The sequence below is a fragment of the Callithrix jacchus genome, chromosome 12 (assembly GCF_049354715.1).
Source record: "Callithrix jacchus isolate 240 chromosome 12, calJac240_pri, whole genome shotgun sequence".
Classification (NCBI taxonomy): Eukaryota; Metazoa; Chordata; class Mammalia; order Primates; family Cebidae; genus Callithrix; species Callithrix jacchus.
In genome coordinates, this window is record NC_133513.1 from 118161750 (window position 1) to 118178010 (window position 16261).

Consider the following 16261-nt stretch of genomic DNA (forward strand, 5'->3'; position numbering starts at 1 on the left):
GGCTGAGGCATGAGAATTGCTTGAACCTGGGAGGTGGAGGTTGCTGTGAGCTAAGATCGTGCCAGTGCACTCCAGCCTGGGCAACAGAGCGAGACTCTGTTTCAAAAATAAAAAAGGCAGCTAGGAAAAAAATTTAAGAAAATAGTTCAGATTGGCATAACTGAGAATACTGTTAGTCATCCGATAGCCACTTGCAAGATTGTGTTAGTCAATGAGTATTTCATGAAAAGAGCCCATGTGCTGAGCACCATACAGGTCTCTGCAGGAAGGCAGGGGAAGTACGAGGCATGCCTGAGTTCTGCTGAGTAGAGAATTCCAACATACCACGTAGGAGTTAAGTACAGAGTATTGAATCTTAGAATGAAATGTGTTCACATACATCAAAATAGCTCTGTCTAATTGTATCCACATTTTCCTGAAAGGAAAACTACTTTTGCCTTTTTTATGACCACTGTCATGTCTAAGTAGAATGTGAAAGCTACTGTTGCCCAGCGGAAAGAGGCAGGCATGTTGATTCCGCATCTTAGCTGTCACTCACGAGCTGTGTGACTTTGGACAAGATATCTCTTTTATAAGATTATACTGAGGCCGGGCACAGTGGCTCACGCCTGTAATCCCAGCACTTTGGGAGGCTGAGGCGGGTGGATCAGTTAAGGTCAGGAGTTCGAGACCCATCTGGCCAACATGGTAAAACCTCATCTCTACTAAAAATACAAAAATTAGCCAGGCATAGTGGCTCATGCCTGTAGTCCCAATTACTTGGGAGGCTGAGGCAGGAGAATTGCTTGAACCTGGGAGGCAGAGATTGCCATGAGCCGATATCGTGCCCCTGCACTCAGCCTGGGGGAGAGAGCAAGACTCCATCTCAAAAAAAAAAAAAAAAGATTATACACTGAAAGAAAGGCTTGGGTTTTCTTTTTATTTAAGGGATATCAGAATTGATTGCTTTGATCGACGACGGGAAGTTACCTTTTATGTTCAGTAGTACTCCCTGAGTTAGGAACTGTTGCTTATTTGTTCTTTGGAGTTCTTTGCATGTGATATGAACTCAATGGAGAAAACATTATTTACTTAGTGTAGTATAATAATTGGTGAAAATATTTGTGACGTAGCTGCCTTAGCAAAAGTTGATTGACTTTCTTTCTACATGAAAGTGTCAAAATATCTCAATTTACTGTTAATTTTAATATGACACTAATACATTTAAACTACCTTTACTTCTTAAAACAAGATTTTAACCCAGAATTTGTTTCAAAGAAGGAAGCTGTATGAAGACTGATCTTCTAATAAAGAATTAAATGTTTCGACAACAGATGTTTTAAAATTTCAATATGTGAAAGAAAAACTCAGAAACTCATCTTAAATTCAGATTCCTGGGTTTGTCTTAAGGTTCTGATTCTGCAGATTTGGGTGGGGCCCAGGAGTCTGCACTGCAGCGGTCTTTCAGATAACTCTGCAGTCATCTGACTTCCAGATGACCAACAAAGCCCATTATAAGAAGTATTTTCTTCCAGAGAGCATAACCTTTTCACTAGCCAGTTTAGTTATGCTGTAGTTAGAGCTGACAGAGCTAAACTTCTAAAATAGTTTTATTGAGGTAAAATTGGCATATAATAAACTGCACATATTTCAAAAGTATACTCTTACAAGTTGGATATATGTAACCATCACCATAATAAGATAATGAGCATCTCTGTCACCTGCAAAAGCTTCCTCTTGCCTCTCCGTTCCTACCTTCTCTCCTCATTCCTGTTAACAACTGATCTGCTTTATGTCACTGTAGGTTAGTTTTCCGTTTCTAGAATTTCGTGTAAGTAGAATCCTATAACCTGTACTTTTCTTAGTGAGGAGGTGTCTAGCTTCTTTCACTCAGCATAATTATTTTGGGACTCATCCATGTTCCTTTTTATGACTAAGCAGGAGTCCAGTGTATGCATATCCACAATCTGTTTATCCCTGCTCCTGCTGATGGACACTTGGGTTGTTTCAATGTGGGGCTATTGCATGTAAAGCTGCCGTGAACATTTGTGTGCGCGTTTGTATGGATACCTTCAGAATTAAATTTGTAAGATTTCACGCAGCTTACCACACTTTTCTTTCAGAAAGTCATCGGGTGGTACAGATTCCGGCGCAACACACAGCAGCAGATGTCCTACAGAGAGCAGGTTCTTCACAAGCAGCTCACCCGCATCCTCGGCGTGCCTGACCTCGTCTTTCTTCTCTTCAGCTTCATCTCCACTGCCAACAATTCAACTCATGCTTTAGAATACGTACTCTTTAGACCAAATAGAAGGTAAAGCTTGCTTTTCCATCTGCCTCACATATAGGAAGGACGTTGGGACCAGGCACAGTGGCTCATACCTGTAATCCTCGCATTTGGGGAGGCCAGGGCAGGTGGATCACGAGGTCAAGAGATCGAGACCATCCTGACCAACATGGTGAAACCCAGTCTCTACTAAAAATACAAAAATTAGCTGGGCCTGGTGGCGTGTGCTTGTAGTCCCACCTATTGGGGAGACTGAGGCAGAAGAATTGCTTAAATCCAGGAGGCAGAGGTTGCAGTGAGCCTGGATTGCGCCACTGTACTTCAGCCTGGCGACAGAGCGAGGCTCCATCTCCAAAAATAAAAATAAAAAAAGAAGGACGTTGGTACAGGTCATTGAGGTTCATGTCAAAAATGTGCCTTATAGTGTACTTTATGCTTTTTTTTTGAGACGGAGTCTAGCCCTGTCACTCAAGCTGTAGTGCAGTGGTGCAATCTTGGCTCACTGCAACCTCCACCTCCCGGGTTCAAGCAGTTCTCTTGCCTCAGCCTCTCAAGTAGCTGGGATTACAGGCACACACCGCCATGCCCAGCTAATTTTTTTGTATTTTTAGTAGAGACAGGGTTGCACCGTGTTGACCAGGCTGGTTTCGAACTCCTTACCTCAGGTGATCTGCCTGCCTCTTTTATGCATCTTTAAATAAAAACTTTTATTATTCTCTTTAGCTCTTTTTGTGGTTAGAAACGGTGTTTTTCTTTTTTTCTTTTTTTTTTTGAGTTGGAGTTTTGCTTTTGTTGCCCAGGCTGGAGTGCAATGGCACGATCTTGGCTCACTGCAACCTCCACCTCCTGCGTTCAAGTGATTCTTCTGCCTCAGCCTTCTGAGTAGCTGGGATAACAGGCATGCACTACCATGCCCAGCTAATTTTGTATTTTTAGTAGAGAAGGGGTTTCTTCTTGCTGGTCAGGCTGGTCTTGAACTCCTGACCTCGGGTGATCCACTCATCTCAGCCTCCCAAAGTGCTGGGATTACATGCATGAGCCACTGCACCCGGCCTAGAGAAGGTATTTTTCTGTCAGTTATTTACATAAAATTATTTTTGGATCAAGAAGCATTAATAAGACATGTTTATTATGCATAAATTCTTATAGGAATAAATAGCTGGAAATTATCATTTACGTCTCCATAATCCACTATGTGGAAATGCAGTTTTATTGCTGTGGAAGTCTGATTATAATTTTGAGATATAAATTTCAAATACAAAATTATAAAATTGATCCACCTGCTAGTTATTAAGTGTTTTGCATTGTGAACTTATTAAAGCAAAAAAAAAGAAAACAAAACCATATGATTATATGATCATGTTGTCTGTTTGTAAACAGCAGAATGGTTTCCCTCTGGAGGTTTATTTGTTGTAGAATAAATTAAATTGACATCAGTGAAAATAATTGTTAATTGTTAAAAAGGCTTTTGTAAGATTTCATTATGTAATCTGTAGGTATTTCTCGGGCATTTACAATAGGCTCAGCATTGTGTCATTCACTGGGTACACAAAAGATGTGTGAGGCATGACCTCTGCTCTCAAGGAGTTGATAAGAAAGGTTCTACTGAAGAAGGGAAAAAAATTCTACTTCGTGTATCTTTGAGTTGTCTGTAGACAAAGGTGCTCCATGAGACCTTCCTGTTAATCAGTGTCAGCAACTAAGACTCCTATCACCACGCCCCTTCTTTTTTTGGTTAATTCACTTTATTTATTTTAATTTTATTATTGTTTTAGAGACAGGGTCTTGCTCTGTCACCCAGGCTGGAGTACAGTGGCACTATCATAGTTCACTGCAACCTTGAGCTCCTGATCCTGTCACCTTAGCCTCCTAAGTAGCTGGGACTATAGGCACATGCCAGCATACATGCCCTTTTAAATATTTAGTTATTTAGAGATGGAGTCTCGTTCTATTGCCCAGGCTGGAATGCAGTGGCACAATCTTGGCTCACTGTAACCTCTGCCTCCCGGGTTCAAGTGATTTTCCTGCCTCAGCGTCCGGAGTAGTTGGGACTACAGGTGTGCACCACCATGCCTGGCTAATTTTTTTGTATTTTTAGTAGAGGCAGGGTTTCACCATGTTGGCCAGGCTGATCTCGAGCTCCTGACCTCAGGTGATCTGCACCCTTCAGCCTCCCTAAGTGCTGAGATTACAGGCTTGGGCCACCACACCCAGCCCCCCCCCGCCCCCCTTTTTAAACTGTTAATCTCACTTACATATGACAGAATGGTACATTTAACATGATCTCTTTCTGAATATTTCCCATAGGTATAATCAAAGGATATCACTTGCTATTCCCAATCTAGGAAATACTAGCCAGCAAGAGTACAAAGTGTCTTCAGTGCCAAATACTTCTCAAAGTTATGCCAAAGTGATTAAAGAACATGGGTAAGTTGAAAGGTAAAGTGCTGGTTTTTTCTTTTATCAGCAATATTTCTTTTGTTAATAACATTTAAAGGTGAATGGAAAAATGTAAAACCAAGTTTGATATGATTAAAATTGAAGAATACAGTAAGGTAATTATCTAGATACCACCAGCGTATATCAAAACTATATTCTTGCTGAAAAGATAATTTACTTTTATGAATTTTTTAAATAATTTGCCACGATACAAAAGTTTTGGATAGAGTATTATTTCTGAGATTCTAAAAGCTAACCATAGTCACTGAAAAATACATACCTGTTTATTATTTTTTAAATGATCTTGGTAACATGGGTTCTTTTTTATTTCTCTTCCGTGATTCTTGTTGTCTGGGCATTATTCCTTAAGCACTTTAATGTTTAGATGGAGGCACAGCATTTAAACAGTAGAGTAAAGTGGAAGAGATAGGAAAAATGCCTTTCCGGTTCACAGCAGTTACAATCAACTTGTGGCATCTTTTTTCTCTTTGTCTTCTAGTACTGACTTTTTTGACAAGGATGGAGTCATGAAAGACATCAGGGCGATTTATCAGGTTTATAATGCACTTCAGGAGAAAGTGCAGGTAACTGATTTATTTATTAGTTTTCATCTTATTTGTCTTGCCCAAAAGCTTTTAATTGTACTTTAATTTTTAATTATCTTCCAACTGACAAATAGAGTTAGAATCCAAAAGTCAGAATCTGCTTTTTTTAAATTTTTTTTATTTATTATTTTTTAATAGAGATGGGGTTTCACCATGTTGGCCAGGCTGGTCTTGAACTTCTGACCTCAGGTGATCCGCCCACCTCAGCCTCCCAAAGTGCTGGCATTACAGGCATCAGCCACCACGCCCGGCTCAGAATCTGCTTTCCCAGAAGAGAGTCAAACTGTTGACAAACACTTACAGCCCCATTTGTGATAGTAGTTGTTCTAGGAAACTGTATTTCATGTTTAAGGAAGGCTTGCTAAGAACACGGCCGTCTCCATCAGTTATATTCTAAGTAGAGACTGTATCAAAAAGTTGCAGCTCTGCCTCTTCATCCTAGTTCACTCACTTGCCCCAGCTGCCTCCATCGAGTGGGAGGGTCTCGGTGGAGCCTGTTCATTCCTAGTCATTATGCAACAGACATCGATGGAAACATCTCCTGTGAGCCAAATACTGAGCTAGGTGCTAATGATACTTTCCCACATTCTTTTCATCATCCCTTCTGTGTTCTCAGGAGTAGTTTACTCTAAACCCTAAGAACAAAAGAGCCTTTGAACTTGCCTTTGAGTACAGCAAGGGAAGTGGTAAAGTTGATGAAGCTCTCCCAGATCTAGAGAAAGCCTGACTTTAAGGAAAAAGGCTTTGGCCAGGCATGGTGGCTCACACCTGTAATCCCAGCACTGTGGGAGACCTCAGCAAGAGGATCACTGAGCCAAGGAGTTGGAGACCAGCCTGGGCAACATAATGAGACCCCACTTCTGTAAAAACATTTAAAAATTAACCCAGTGTGGCAGCATGCACCTATAGTCCCCACCTACTTGGGAAGCTGAGACAGGAGGATTGCTTGAGCCCAGAATGTCAAAGCTGGACTGCAGTGAGCTACAATTTTGCTACTGCACTCCAGCCTGGGTGACAGAGTGAGACCCCATCTCTAAAATATAAAATTAAAAGGATGAAGGCCTCAATGATTAGAAAGAAGAATGAAGGCAGGTACTAAAAAGGAAGAAAACAGGCTGAGTTCAGCGCAGGGCAAAAGGAGATGCATACAAGAGCCAATTCCAGACTAGGGTTCCCAACTAGGGTCACTGTGCACTGACCAGTATAGGGAACTTTATACAGGCTCACTGGTAACCAGCTTACTTTCTGGAAGCTTCTGGTATTTGTGCTATGGAAGGAACGTGCAGTGGAAAACAGCTTTTGTCCTGAATTCATGACCATGCCCTTTTCAGAATATCAGCACTGGCCAAAAGTGGCTGTTATATTTCATTGTTGATTGAATAAGGCCTGCTTTGAAAATATCAAATCACATAGAGTGTTCTCAGGATTTTAAATGGCTAAATTACATAGAAGCAGTCTCAAATAGCTATCTTTTATTAAACCTTGACTTTGAAATTTTTTCCAACTTTTCTTTATAAATATTTTCTGTTAAACTGTCTTATCTGATTTTTCAATGTTGGTAATAAAAGTTGGAAGCATCTTATTTCCGTCTTTTGTTCTTCCTTTTATGCTAAACTGGTAACGAGTTCCCTTTTCATTTCAATAAAAGTGGTTAAAGGAAAAGAATACATCTTTCCTCTCTTAACCCTATTGGTCAAGAATTTATAAGCTAAATAGCATAATCATCTTAAGAAAGCAAATCAGTGAATAATAACAATTATAATCTTTTGGGCTTTTATGTTTTGTTCTACCTTATGTGGCTGATTTTAAGCTCAATAAACCGTCTGGACGTTTTCTAGAGTTGTAATCAGCGCTGAATTTATGGATGCCTTGAGCTTGAACTTGAAGCTAGCCTTGCTTGTTGTCATGTTTTTCCTCAGGCAGTGTGTGCAGACGTTGAAAAGAGTGAGCGAGTTGTTGAGTCCTGTCAGGCAGAAGTGGACAAATTAAGAAGACAAGTCACTCAGAGGAAAAATGAAAAGGAACAAGGAAGAAGTAAGTCTCTTGTTAATTTTACCATTCGGCATCAGGGAAACATTGTTTTAAACATCATATCATACCATACAATAAACGGCGTGCCTCTTCCTATGCTCAGCAAGTCTCAGATGAACCTGACTGGGGCAGGGTAGTCTCTTGTTAAGCTCCTCTGGAGGGCAAGTGCCATTTTTCATAGTTACCCCCTAATTCTCTGACACTCGAAGAAAAACAAAACTGAAAGTAGAAAAGCTGAAGTGGAAATTAGAATAAATCCCAAGAAGTTATTGATACAGATTTGCGTATATATTGACAGTTGGATCTACTTACAGTGAATGTGGTGGGCATTACTAAGTTCACCCTGGCATACCCAGCAGGCAGGCACTGTGTCCTGTCTTAAATACAGCCTCATAACGGAGCTATCGAATATTCTTTCAGCTTGATGTTCGGTCACAGTAAAGGTTTTTTTTTTTTTTTGAGACGGAGTTTCGCTGTGGTTACCCAGACTGGAGTGCAATGGCACGATCTCGGCTCACCGCAACCTCCACCTCTCGGGTTCCAGCAATTCTCCTGCCTCAGCCTCCCGAGTAGCTGGGACTACAGGCGTGCACCACCATGCCCAGCTAATTTTTGTATTTTTAGTAGAGATGGGGTTTCACCTCGTTGACCAGGATGGTCTCGATCTCTTGACCTCGTGATCCACCCGCCTCGGCCTCCCAAAGTGTTGGGATTATAGGCATGAGCCACCGCACCCGGCCCACAGTAAAGGTTTTAAATGTCTAATTTTGTTAGCCATGGATGGATAGACACCATTGGGCTAAGGAGCCAAGTGATTGAGAATTAGGCCGAGGAACCTAATAATGCTAGCATAATAGACATGTTTACTGTAACACCACCAGAATTAATATTAGTGTATAAAATGTATAAACGTATGGCAGATAATATCAAGTGTTAAAGGTAAGTCTGGGGCTAAACTTTTCTAATTTAATAAGAATATATATAATCCAATTAAAATGTAATTTATGTTTCCAGGCAAATATAACAGTCTAATTTACTGTTATATTTTTCTAGAAATAAGCAGAAATGCAGATAGGGCCGGGCATGATGGCTCACGCCTATAATCCCAGCACTTTGGAAGGCCAAGACGGGCAGATCACCTAAGGTCAGGAGTTCAAGACTAACCTGGCCATTGTGGCGATACCTTGTCTCTACTAAAAATACAAAAATTAGCCGGGCATGGAGGCACCCACCTGTAATCTCAGCTACTGGGGAGGCTGAGGCAGGAGAATCACTTGAACCCGGGAGATGGAGGTTGCAGTGAGCCGAGATCACGCCACTGCACTCCAGTCCAGCCTGGGTGACAGAGCAAGACTCTGTCTCAAAAAAAAAAAAAAAAAAAAAGGCTGGGCATAGTGGCTCACGCCTGTAATCCCAGCACTTTGGGAGGCCGAGGTGGGCGGATCATGAGGTAAGGAGTTCAAGACCAGCCTGGTCAACATGGTGAAATCCAGTCTCTACTAAAAAGAAAAAAATTAGCTGGATGTAGTGGTGGGTGCCTGTAATCTCAGCTACTCAGGAGGCTGAGGCAGGAGAATCATTTGAACCTGGGAGGTGGAGGTTGCAGTGAGCCAAGATCTCCCTACTGCACTCCAGCCTGGGTGACAGAGCAACACTTTGTCAAAAAAAAGAAAGAAGGGAGGGAGGGAAGGAGATAGGAAGGAAGAAGATAGGAGGGAAGAAGACAGGCATTTTTTTTATTTTTTAGAGATGAAGTCTCACTCTGTTGCTCAGGCTGGTCTCAAACTCTAAATGATCTTCTTACCTCTGCCTCCCAAAGTGCTGGGATTACAGGTGTGAGCCACTGTGCCTGGCCAAAAGAGGAGTTTAAAGTAGTAAAATAACTGAATAAATTACAGGATGTTACAAATATGTATAATGTGCCAATTTACAGTTGTAAGTTTTCTTTAAATTGTGGTATATATGTATGATGGGATATTATACAACCATCGAAGTGAATTTGAGTTAATGCCCAATATATAATTTTAAGTAAAAAACCTAGGCCTACCATGGTGGCTCACACCCCTAATCACAGCACTTTGAGAGGCCGAGGCAGGTGTATCACTTGGTGCCCAGGAGTGTAAGACCAGCCTGGGCAACATGGCAAAACCCCCTCTCTACTAAAAAAAGAAAAAAAAAATTAGCCAGGCATGGTGGCATGCACCTCCAGTCCCAGCTACTTAGGAGCCTGAGGTGGGAGAATCACCTGAGCCCGAGAGGTCAAGGCTGCAGTGAGCCATGATTGTGTCACTGCACTCCAGCCTGGGTGACAGAGTGAGACCGTGTCTCATCAAACAAAAAACTAGGATATAAACAGTGTGATCTCAGCCATGTACAAACATGTACATGTACAGACAAACACTCAAAGCTGGATAATAAAACCGGAGTTCAACAAGGATTAGTGACTTCTGTAATACAGCTAGGAAGTAAGGGCCTGATATTTACAACTTAGGTCTCTTCACTTGAAATCCTGTGCTCTTTTCATCCTGACAGTGTTATTGGGGTGATGGAATTGTGGGCAGCTTTTATTTTCTTTGTTTCTAAATATTCTAAATATTGCACAAGTGTGCATCAGTTTTATGGTATTTTTTAAGAACAATTTAAATGTTACCTAGAAAAATCTTCAAGACTATATAGACTGTGTGGATCCTTTCAGAACATTAATAAAAATAGAGTGGAGCTGTGGGTTCAGTGCCTACTTAACAAACAGGGCTTTTAACGTTTTAACGAGAAAGAGGCATATAAGGGTATTATGACCGGTAGCTGTAAATAAATTGGTTTTTTGATAGAATGCTGCCGAGAAAAGAATCTCATACTCCCATGCCGTGTACAGAACGTTTCCATTTCAACTTTTGAGCCCCACAGTGTGAGGCAGTGAGCCCCACACCCAGGAACTAGCACAGGATGTGGAGTGACACAGCCTGCATTCTGAGTCTCAGGCCCGCTTCCCACTGTCCCCATACTCACATCACCTTACCTTTCTGAACTCTGGTTTCTTGGCATATATAATGGAAACAGTAATAATAATGATAACACTTCAGAAATTTGTCATGGGCTTAAATGAATTTAATGTTTAGGGAAATGCTTTGTAAATTATAAAGTACTATGTAATTATAAAATAATTAGTAGCGGTCAACTTCATTGCCCCACTGCTACTTTCCAGAACATTTGGGTTGACTGTGTTATATATTGAGATGAAAAGCTGTGAGAATCTAGAAAGTGTTAGAATATTCTTTGTTTTCATCCAGGATTGCAGCAGGCAGTGTTAAGCAGACAGGTGCCGTGTGAAAGTTTGGAACCAGCATTCAGTCCTCGGATGCCCTATTCTGGGTTTGCAGCTGAAGGGAGAAGTACCCTTGGAGATGCAGAGGCCTCTGATCCTCCTCCCCCCTATTCTGATTTTCACCCAAACAATCAAGAAAGTACTTTGAGCCACTCTCGAATGGAAAGGAGTGTTTTTATGCCTCGACCTCAAGCTGTGGGCTCTTCCAATTATGCTTCCACCAGTGCTGGACTGAAGTATCCTGGAAGTGGAGCCGACCTTCCTCCTTCCCAAAGAGCAGCTGGAGACAGTGGTGAGGATTCAGACGACAGTGATTATGAAAATTTGATTGACCCCACAGAGCCCTCTAATAGCGAGTACTCACATTCGAAGGATTCTCGACCCATGACACATCCCGACGAGGACCCCAGGAACACTCAGACCTCCCAGATTTAACTAAACAAAAGAAACTCTGCACCTAGCACTGTTTTTCTTCATTGCTTACGAAGAGGGTTTTTGATAACTTAATCTGTGGGGAGAACTGCTTTCTCAGATATCCTGACTCCCAGGAAGAGAGTCCTTGTGCACAGAACTGGTGGGAACCTCCATCCGCTGGTCTTTACCTTTGGATGTAGGTTGCAAGTTTCATGACAGAATCATTAAGATAATCAAATTGTCCTAATTCTGGTGCGATTCATGGATGTACTGGTAAATTTAGGCAAAGTGAAACTTATCAGTGTAGTTTCTGTTCTTTAAAATAAATTGGAAATTAGAGACTAAGCACAATTAGTCTATAAATGTTCTATAAATCAAAAACTTACCTCTTGCACTATCATGCCTTGAAATTTACTTTTTCAAAGGGAAACAAGCTTAGCAGCAGCCTTCAAAGAACTTCTTTCTATGATGAGCCAAATTCGTCTTTGCCAGAAAAGAAATTTTGTTAATTCTAAGAAGCCTGATTGGAACAAATCAGATACACCTTCTCTTGTCTGCATGACTTTGTGAGATCAAAAAAGAGGGCTTTAAACTTTTTTCTACTAGCCTGATATGTATTATCACTTAAAATGGTTGCCTTTAAAAAAAAAAAAAGTAGAGATACTAACTACCAGTAAGTAATCATCCAAATAAATACGTCATAAAATAAATGAATTATTTTTTCCTGGTGGATTACAGTGACTGCTGTGTTGCATTAGCACATTTATGGCCTCTGTTCTGGAATCTTAAAGGACACACAGCTGTGGATAACAGAAGGAGTTAGGTACCAGACCTGAGTTTTATAATGAACAGATTCCAGACACGGTAGGTTTAGCTGAGTTCATGCAGAAGGGATATAACTCATTTAGATCTTCTGACAAATCCTAGTGTTAGTTTTATTTGTGGAGGAAAGACATTTAGTACTAAACTGTTTGGGAATCTTGGTGAATAAAGATTCATTTTCAAGCTGGATAACCATACTTATTTTAAGTTGCCATTTGGGGAATAATCACAGTATGTGTAGAGACTCTCTTGGGATGCACTTAAATGTTTATTTAATGACTACTTGTTTTCTAGTTTTGCCTACAATGTGTGAAACCACTAAGACACTCAGGAGCATGTTGGCTTCTGGTTTGGAAATGGCAAGACCCGCCATTTATGACAAGGACGGCCGCAAGGTTAATACTTGGAGTTTAACTGCCTTTCCTTTGATCTAGTTAAAACCTGTAAGAATAAGGAAGTTGTTGGAGAGGCTTAAAATCTGGGTTCTGAAAGAGTAGTTTCAGTTTATAGGATAGACATTTCCTCAGCTCCAGTTCCACTACTAAATTAGACAATATGATACAGACCGAAAGTGAAACACTACAACTGCCATTCCTTGGATAGCCGCTCTGTGGGCGTCTCCTGGTTTTGCCGGCCTTACACCACTGCCATTTGATTTAAAATGCTGCAGACCACGTTCTCTGCAGATGGGTTCCAGTTTTTATCAGCTACCTACCTACTAAGCAGCTTCAGCACCGGTGTGAATTTATTTTCTTTTAGTGCCATTGCCACCTCCTCTGTTAAGATTTTGACATTCAGGAAAATATTTTTATTTTGATGCCATACTGAAATCTACAATGTATATCTGACAAAGCAGTTAAATGTGACAATAAAAACTTACTTAATCATGTTACCGTTGTTTTCATGTCTATCTCAGCACCGGATGAGGCCTTGCCTCAGTGTACTCATCCTGGCAATTCATAATGGACTCGAAAGAGCTTTTTAAAGGGTATCAGAACTCACCTCCATATAAAGCTTTCGTCAGGCTGGTTTCAGGAGAAATCCAGGAACACAACTTGCTCAAATGTTTCTGTGATTTTCAGAAGTTTCAGTTTCCGAAATGTCTGTTGATTTCAGGTTACCTACAAGACTAAGTATCAATTGAGTATAAAATTGAACCTTGGAAAGGGCCCTAAAAGGCATCTTCCACAGAACAGATCTTGTTTAAAGTGATTCCTCAGCCTGGATCCCCTAACAATGGAGATACTGTAGAATTTGTTGCCCAAGAGTGTCTTAAGAATTGTGGGGTCACTTTAGAGCGAGGGTCAGCTGGCTAACACATGTATTCTTGATTCTGAGGGCGCCATTCCAGTTGAGTGATGTGTATCTCTTCCAAAATGCAAGGGGAGAGTGTTTTCAGCAGGGTTTTAGGATTCTACTCAACACCTCCAACAATTTGGAGGAAAGGAGACTGGATTCTTTCACTTCAAAGTCTGGAAATGCCCCATTACGTATTGAAGTTGCTTTTTCTGGAGTCAAAACAAATCTCATCCCCAAATATTCAGGATATGTATTTTTTAATTGCAGACACAGTGGGGCATTGACCATAACTGCTTTAACAAAAATATTTAAAGTGTCTTGTAAGTCTGTGTTTTAAGGAGATAAAAAGAATCTGGGATGATGTGAAATAAACATATAGTGGAAATAATTCATGGTTATTTAACTGTGTTCTGGGTCTGATTTACCTTGGTTGTAGGTTTCATTTCAGTTACTGAAACATCTTTCTCTTTTCATTAGGATCTGCTTCGTCCTTTCCCATGGCAAACTTGAATTCTCCCAGACAGGCAGGAAACCTGAAGGCAAATGGATTTGTAAATGTGGTGCTAATAAATAATGAAAAATGTTTACTTTTCAACTTTATGACACACAGATTTTGGAAAAATCTGGGATGTAGCTTAGCTGTCTTCCTTTTATACAGTGATTTTTGTAATGTCCTAAATAAGGTGAGTCAGGACATACAGTACCTCCAAACTAGGTTACTCTGGGGTTCTTCTCATCCCTAGAGATGGGGGGAGGAGCACCTTCTAGCAGTGAGGCTTTGTAACATCTGCAAACAAAAGTCCCTCTGGATGCCAGATGTGACACGTGGTCCAGAATGTAGCGCTTAACAAAAGAAAGCTCATTGCAGTATATTTGTAATAGCAAAAACCTGGAAGTGACATGAATGCTAATGTAGGGGAATGGTTAAATTTTGATACACTCCAGAAGAAATAGTCTTTGCAGCCATTAACAATATTGAGGTAGAAATCAAAAAGATGGTGGGCACAGTGACTCAGACCTGTAATCCCAGCATTTTGGGAGGCTGAGGTGGGCGGGTCCCTTGAGCTCAGGAGTTCAAGACCAGTTTGGGCAACATGGTGGAACCCTGTCTCTATTTAAACAAAGCAAGCCCACTCACGGTGGCTCACACCTGTAATCCTAGCACTTTGGGAGTCTGAGGCAGGTGGATCACCTGAGGTTGGGAGTTCAAGACCAGCCTGGTCAACATGGTGAAACCCCATTTCTACTAAAAATACAAAAAGTAGCCCAGTGTGGTGTCAAATGCCTATAATCCCAGCTACTGGGGAGGCTGAGGCACGAGAATCACTTGAACCCTGTAGGTGGTAGTTGCAGTGAGCTGAGATCTTGACACTGCACTCCAGCCTGGTTGATTGAGACTCTGTCTCAAAAAAAAAAAGATTTCTTGGCCGGGTGTGATGGCTCGCGCTTGTAATCCCAACATTTTGGGAAGCCGACGTGGACAGATCACAAGGTCAGGAGTTCAAGACTAGCCTGTCCAATTTATTTCTACTAAAAAATACAAAACTTAGCCCGGCATGGTAGCGCACGCCTGTAGTCCAAGCTACTAGGGAGGCTAAGGCAGGAGAATCACTTGAACCTGGGAGGCAGAAGTTAACGGTGAGCTGAGATCATGCCACTCCACTCCAGCCTGGGCCACAGAGTGAGACTCTGTCTAAAAAAAAAAAAAAAAAAAAAAAAAAACTCTTGACATGGAAGACACCAAATGAAGAAACCCAGGTTTCCAAACGGTATGTTTGATCTGATTTTTGTGGGGAAAAATTAGTATTGTTCTTGATAGAAAACAATCTGGAAGGATATTCCCTAAGTGTTTACAATGTTGTCCCAAGATGTGGCAAGATGGATGATTTTTTTTCTCTTTCACTTGTTTGCATTTTATAATTCTTCTGCAGTTAGTGTTTATATAATAAAAGACTTCAGAAGTGGTGGTCACTGATGACCTGAGTTATTTCATGCACACCACCTCAAAGGGGATGCTGGAAACATTCTTGAGTCTCTGGGTTTCTTCACCACGCCTGAATTTTTCAGCTCTGTGGCCAGCATGAGATCAGCCTTGGTGGTGCTGCTCTCTTCCCTGCAGTCTATCGTTATCTCATTTCCAGATAAAAAAATCACATTTTGTTTTGCCTTGACACTAATAAATCTGGAGCCTGTTCAACTTTACTTAGTTCAGAACCCATTTCCTAAATTTCCAAGAAGCACTTAAGAAATAACTTCAGAGATTGAAGGTAATTTAAAACTGGAGCAAATCCTTATATTTCTCTTAAACCAAGTGTGTCTACTACAACATGGATGTTTTGAGTCTTAAAATCGAAGGCGGATCTCCCTGATTTTGCAGATACTCTCTTTGCAAGATTCTTTCTTTCTTTCTTTCTTTTTTTCTGAGACACTGCACTCCAGCTTTGTCACTTAGGCTGGAGTACAGTGGCACAATCTTGGCTCACTGCAACCTCTACCTCATGGGTTCAAGCGATTCTCCTGCCTCAGCCTCTTGAGTAGCTGGTATTACAGGCGTGTGCCACCACAGCCAGATAACTTTTGTATTTTTAGTGGAGACCATGTTTTATTGTGTTGGCCAGGCTGGTCTTGAACTCCTGACCTCAGGTGATCTGCCTGCCTTGGTCTCCCAAAGTGCTGGGATTACAGGCGTGAGCCACCACAGCCAGGCTGTTTGAAAGATTCTTGTGTCATGCTTGCTGTAATGCTGGACAATGCCTTTCCTGCCAGGTTTTCCCTTAGATTGTATTAAGTATTAGGAGATGTAGACCCTTGTTAGCCCAGTCTACATACAAACAAGTCTGGGAGGTATTTTATTGCAAAGTAAATCTGTACATATTTGGGACATTTGTTGTGGCCAACCAGTTGTGGGCTCTGCTTGGTAGAGATGGTGACATTCAGTCTCAACTGATTTGAAGCATGATTTATTTGTACTAGAATGTGTATCATCCAAAAGACCTTGTCCAGAGCCAGACGAGGTGGCTCACACCTGTAATCCCAGCACATTGGGAGGCTGAGGCAGGTGGA

At 41.2% G+C, this 16261-nt stretch overlaps 1 protein-coding gene across 2 annotated transcripts in view; it reads left to right on the forward strand.

The window, feature by feature from the left end:
* Window positions 1-15133, forward strand: part of ABRAXAS2 (abraxas 2, BRISC complex subunit) — a 32015-nt gene extending 16882 nt beyond the window's left edge. Inside the window, exons 5-9 of one of the 2 annotated variants that reach the window (XM_008978874.4) lie at window positions 2103-2293; window positions 4574-4693; window positions 5205-5289; window positions 7230-7344; window positions 13676-15133. In XM_008978874.4, the coding sequence (XP_008977122.2) occupies window positions 2103-2293; window positions 4574-4693; window positions 5205-5289; window positions 7230-7344; window positions 13676-13941 (777 nt within the window). In that variant the 3' untranslated portion in view covers window positions 13942-15133. Of the gene's footprint in view, window positions 1-2102; window positions 2294-4573; window positions 4694-5204; window positions 5290-7229; window positions 7345-10628; window positions 12789-13675 lie in introns of those variants that run through there. The other variant, XM_002756693.6, reaches the window with a different exon arrangement.
* Window positions 15134-16261: the final 1128 nt, after the last annotated feature.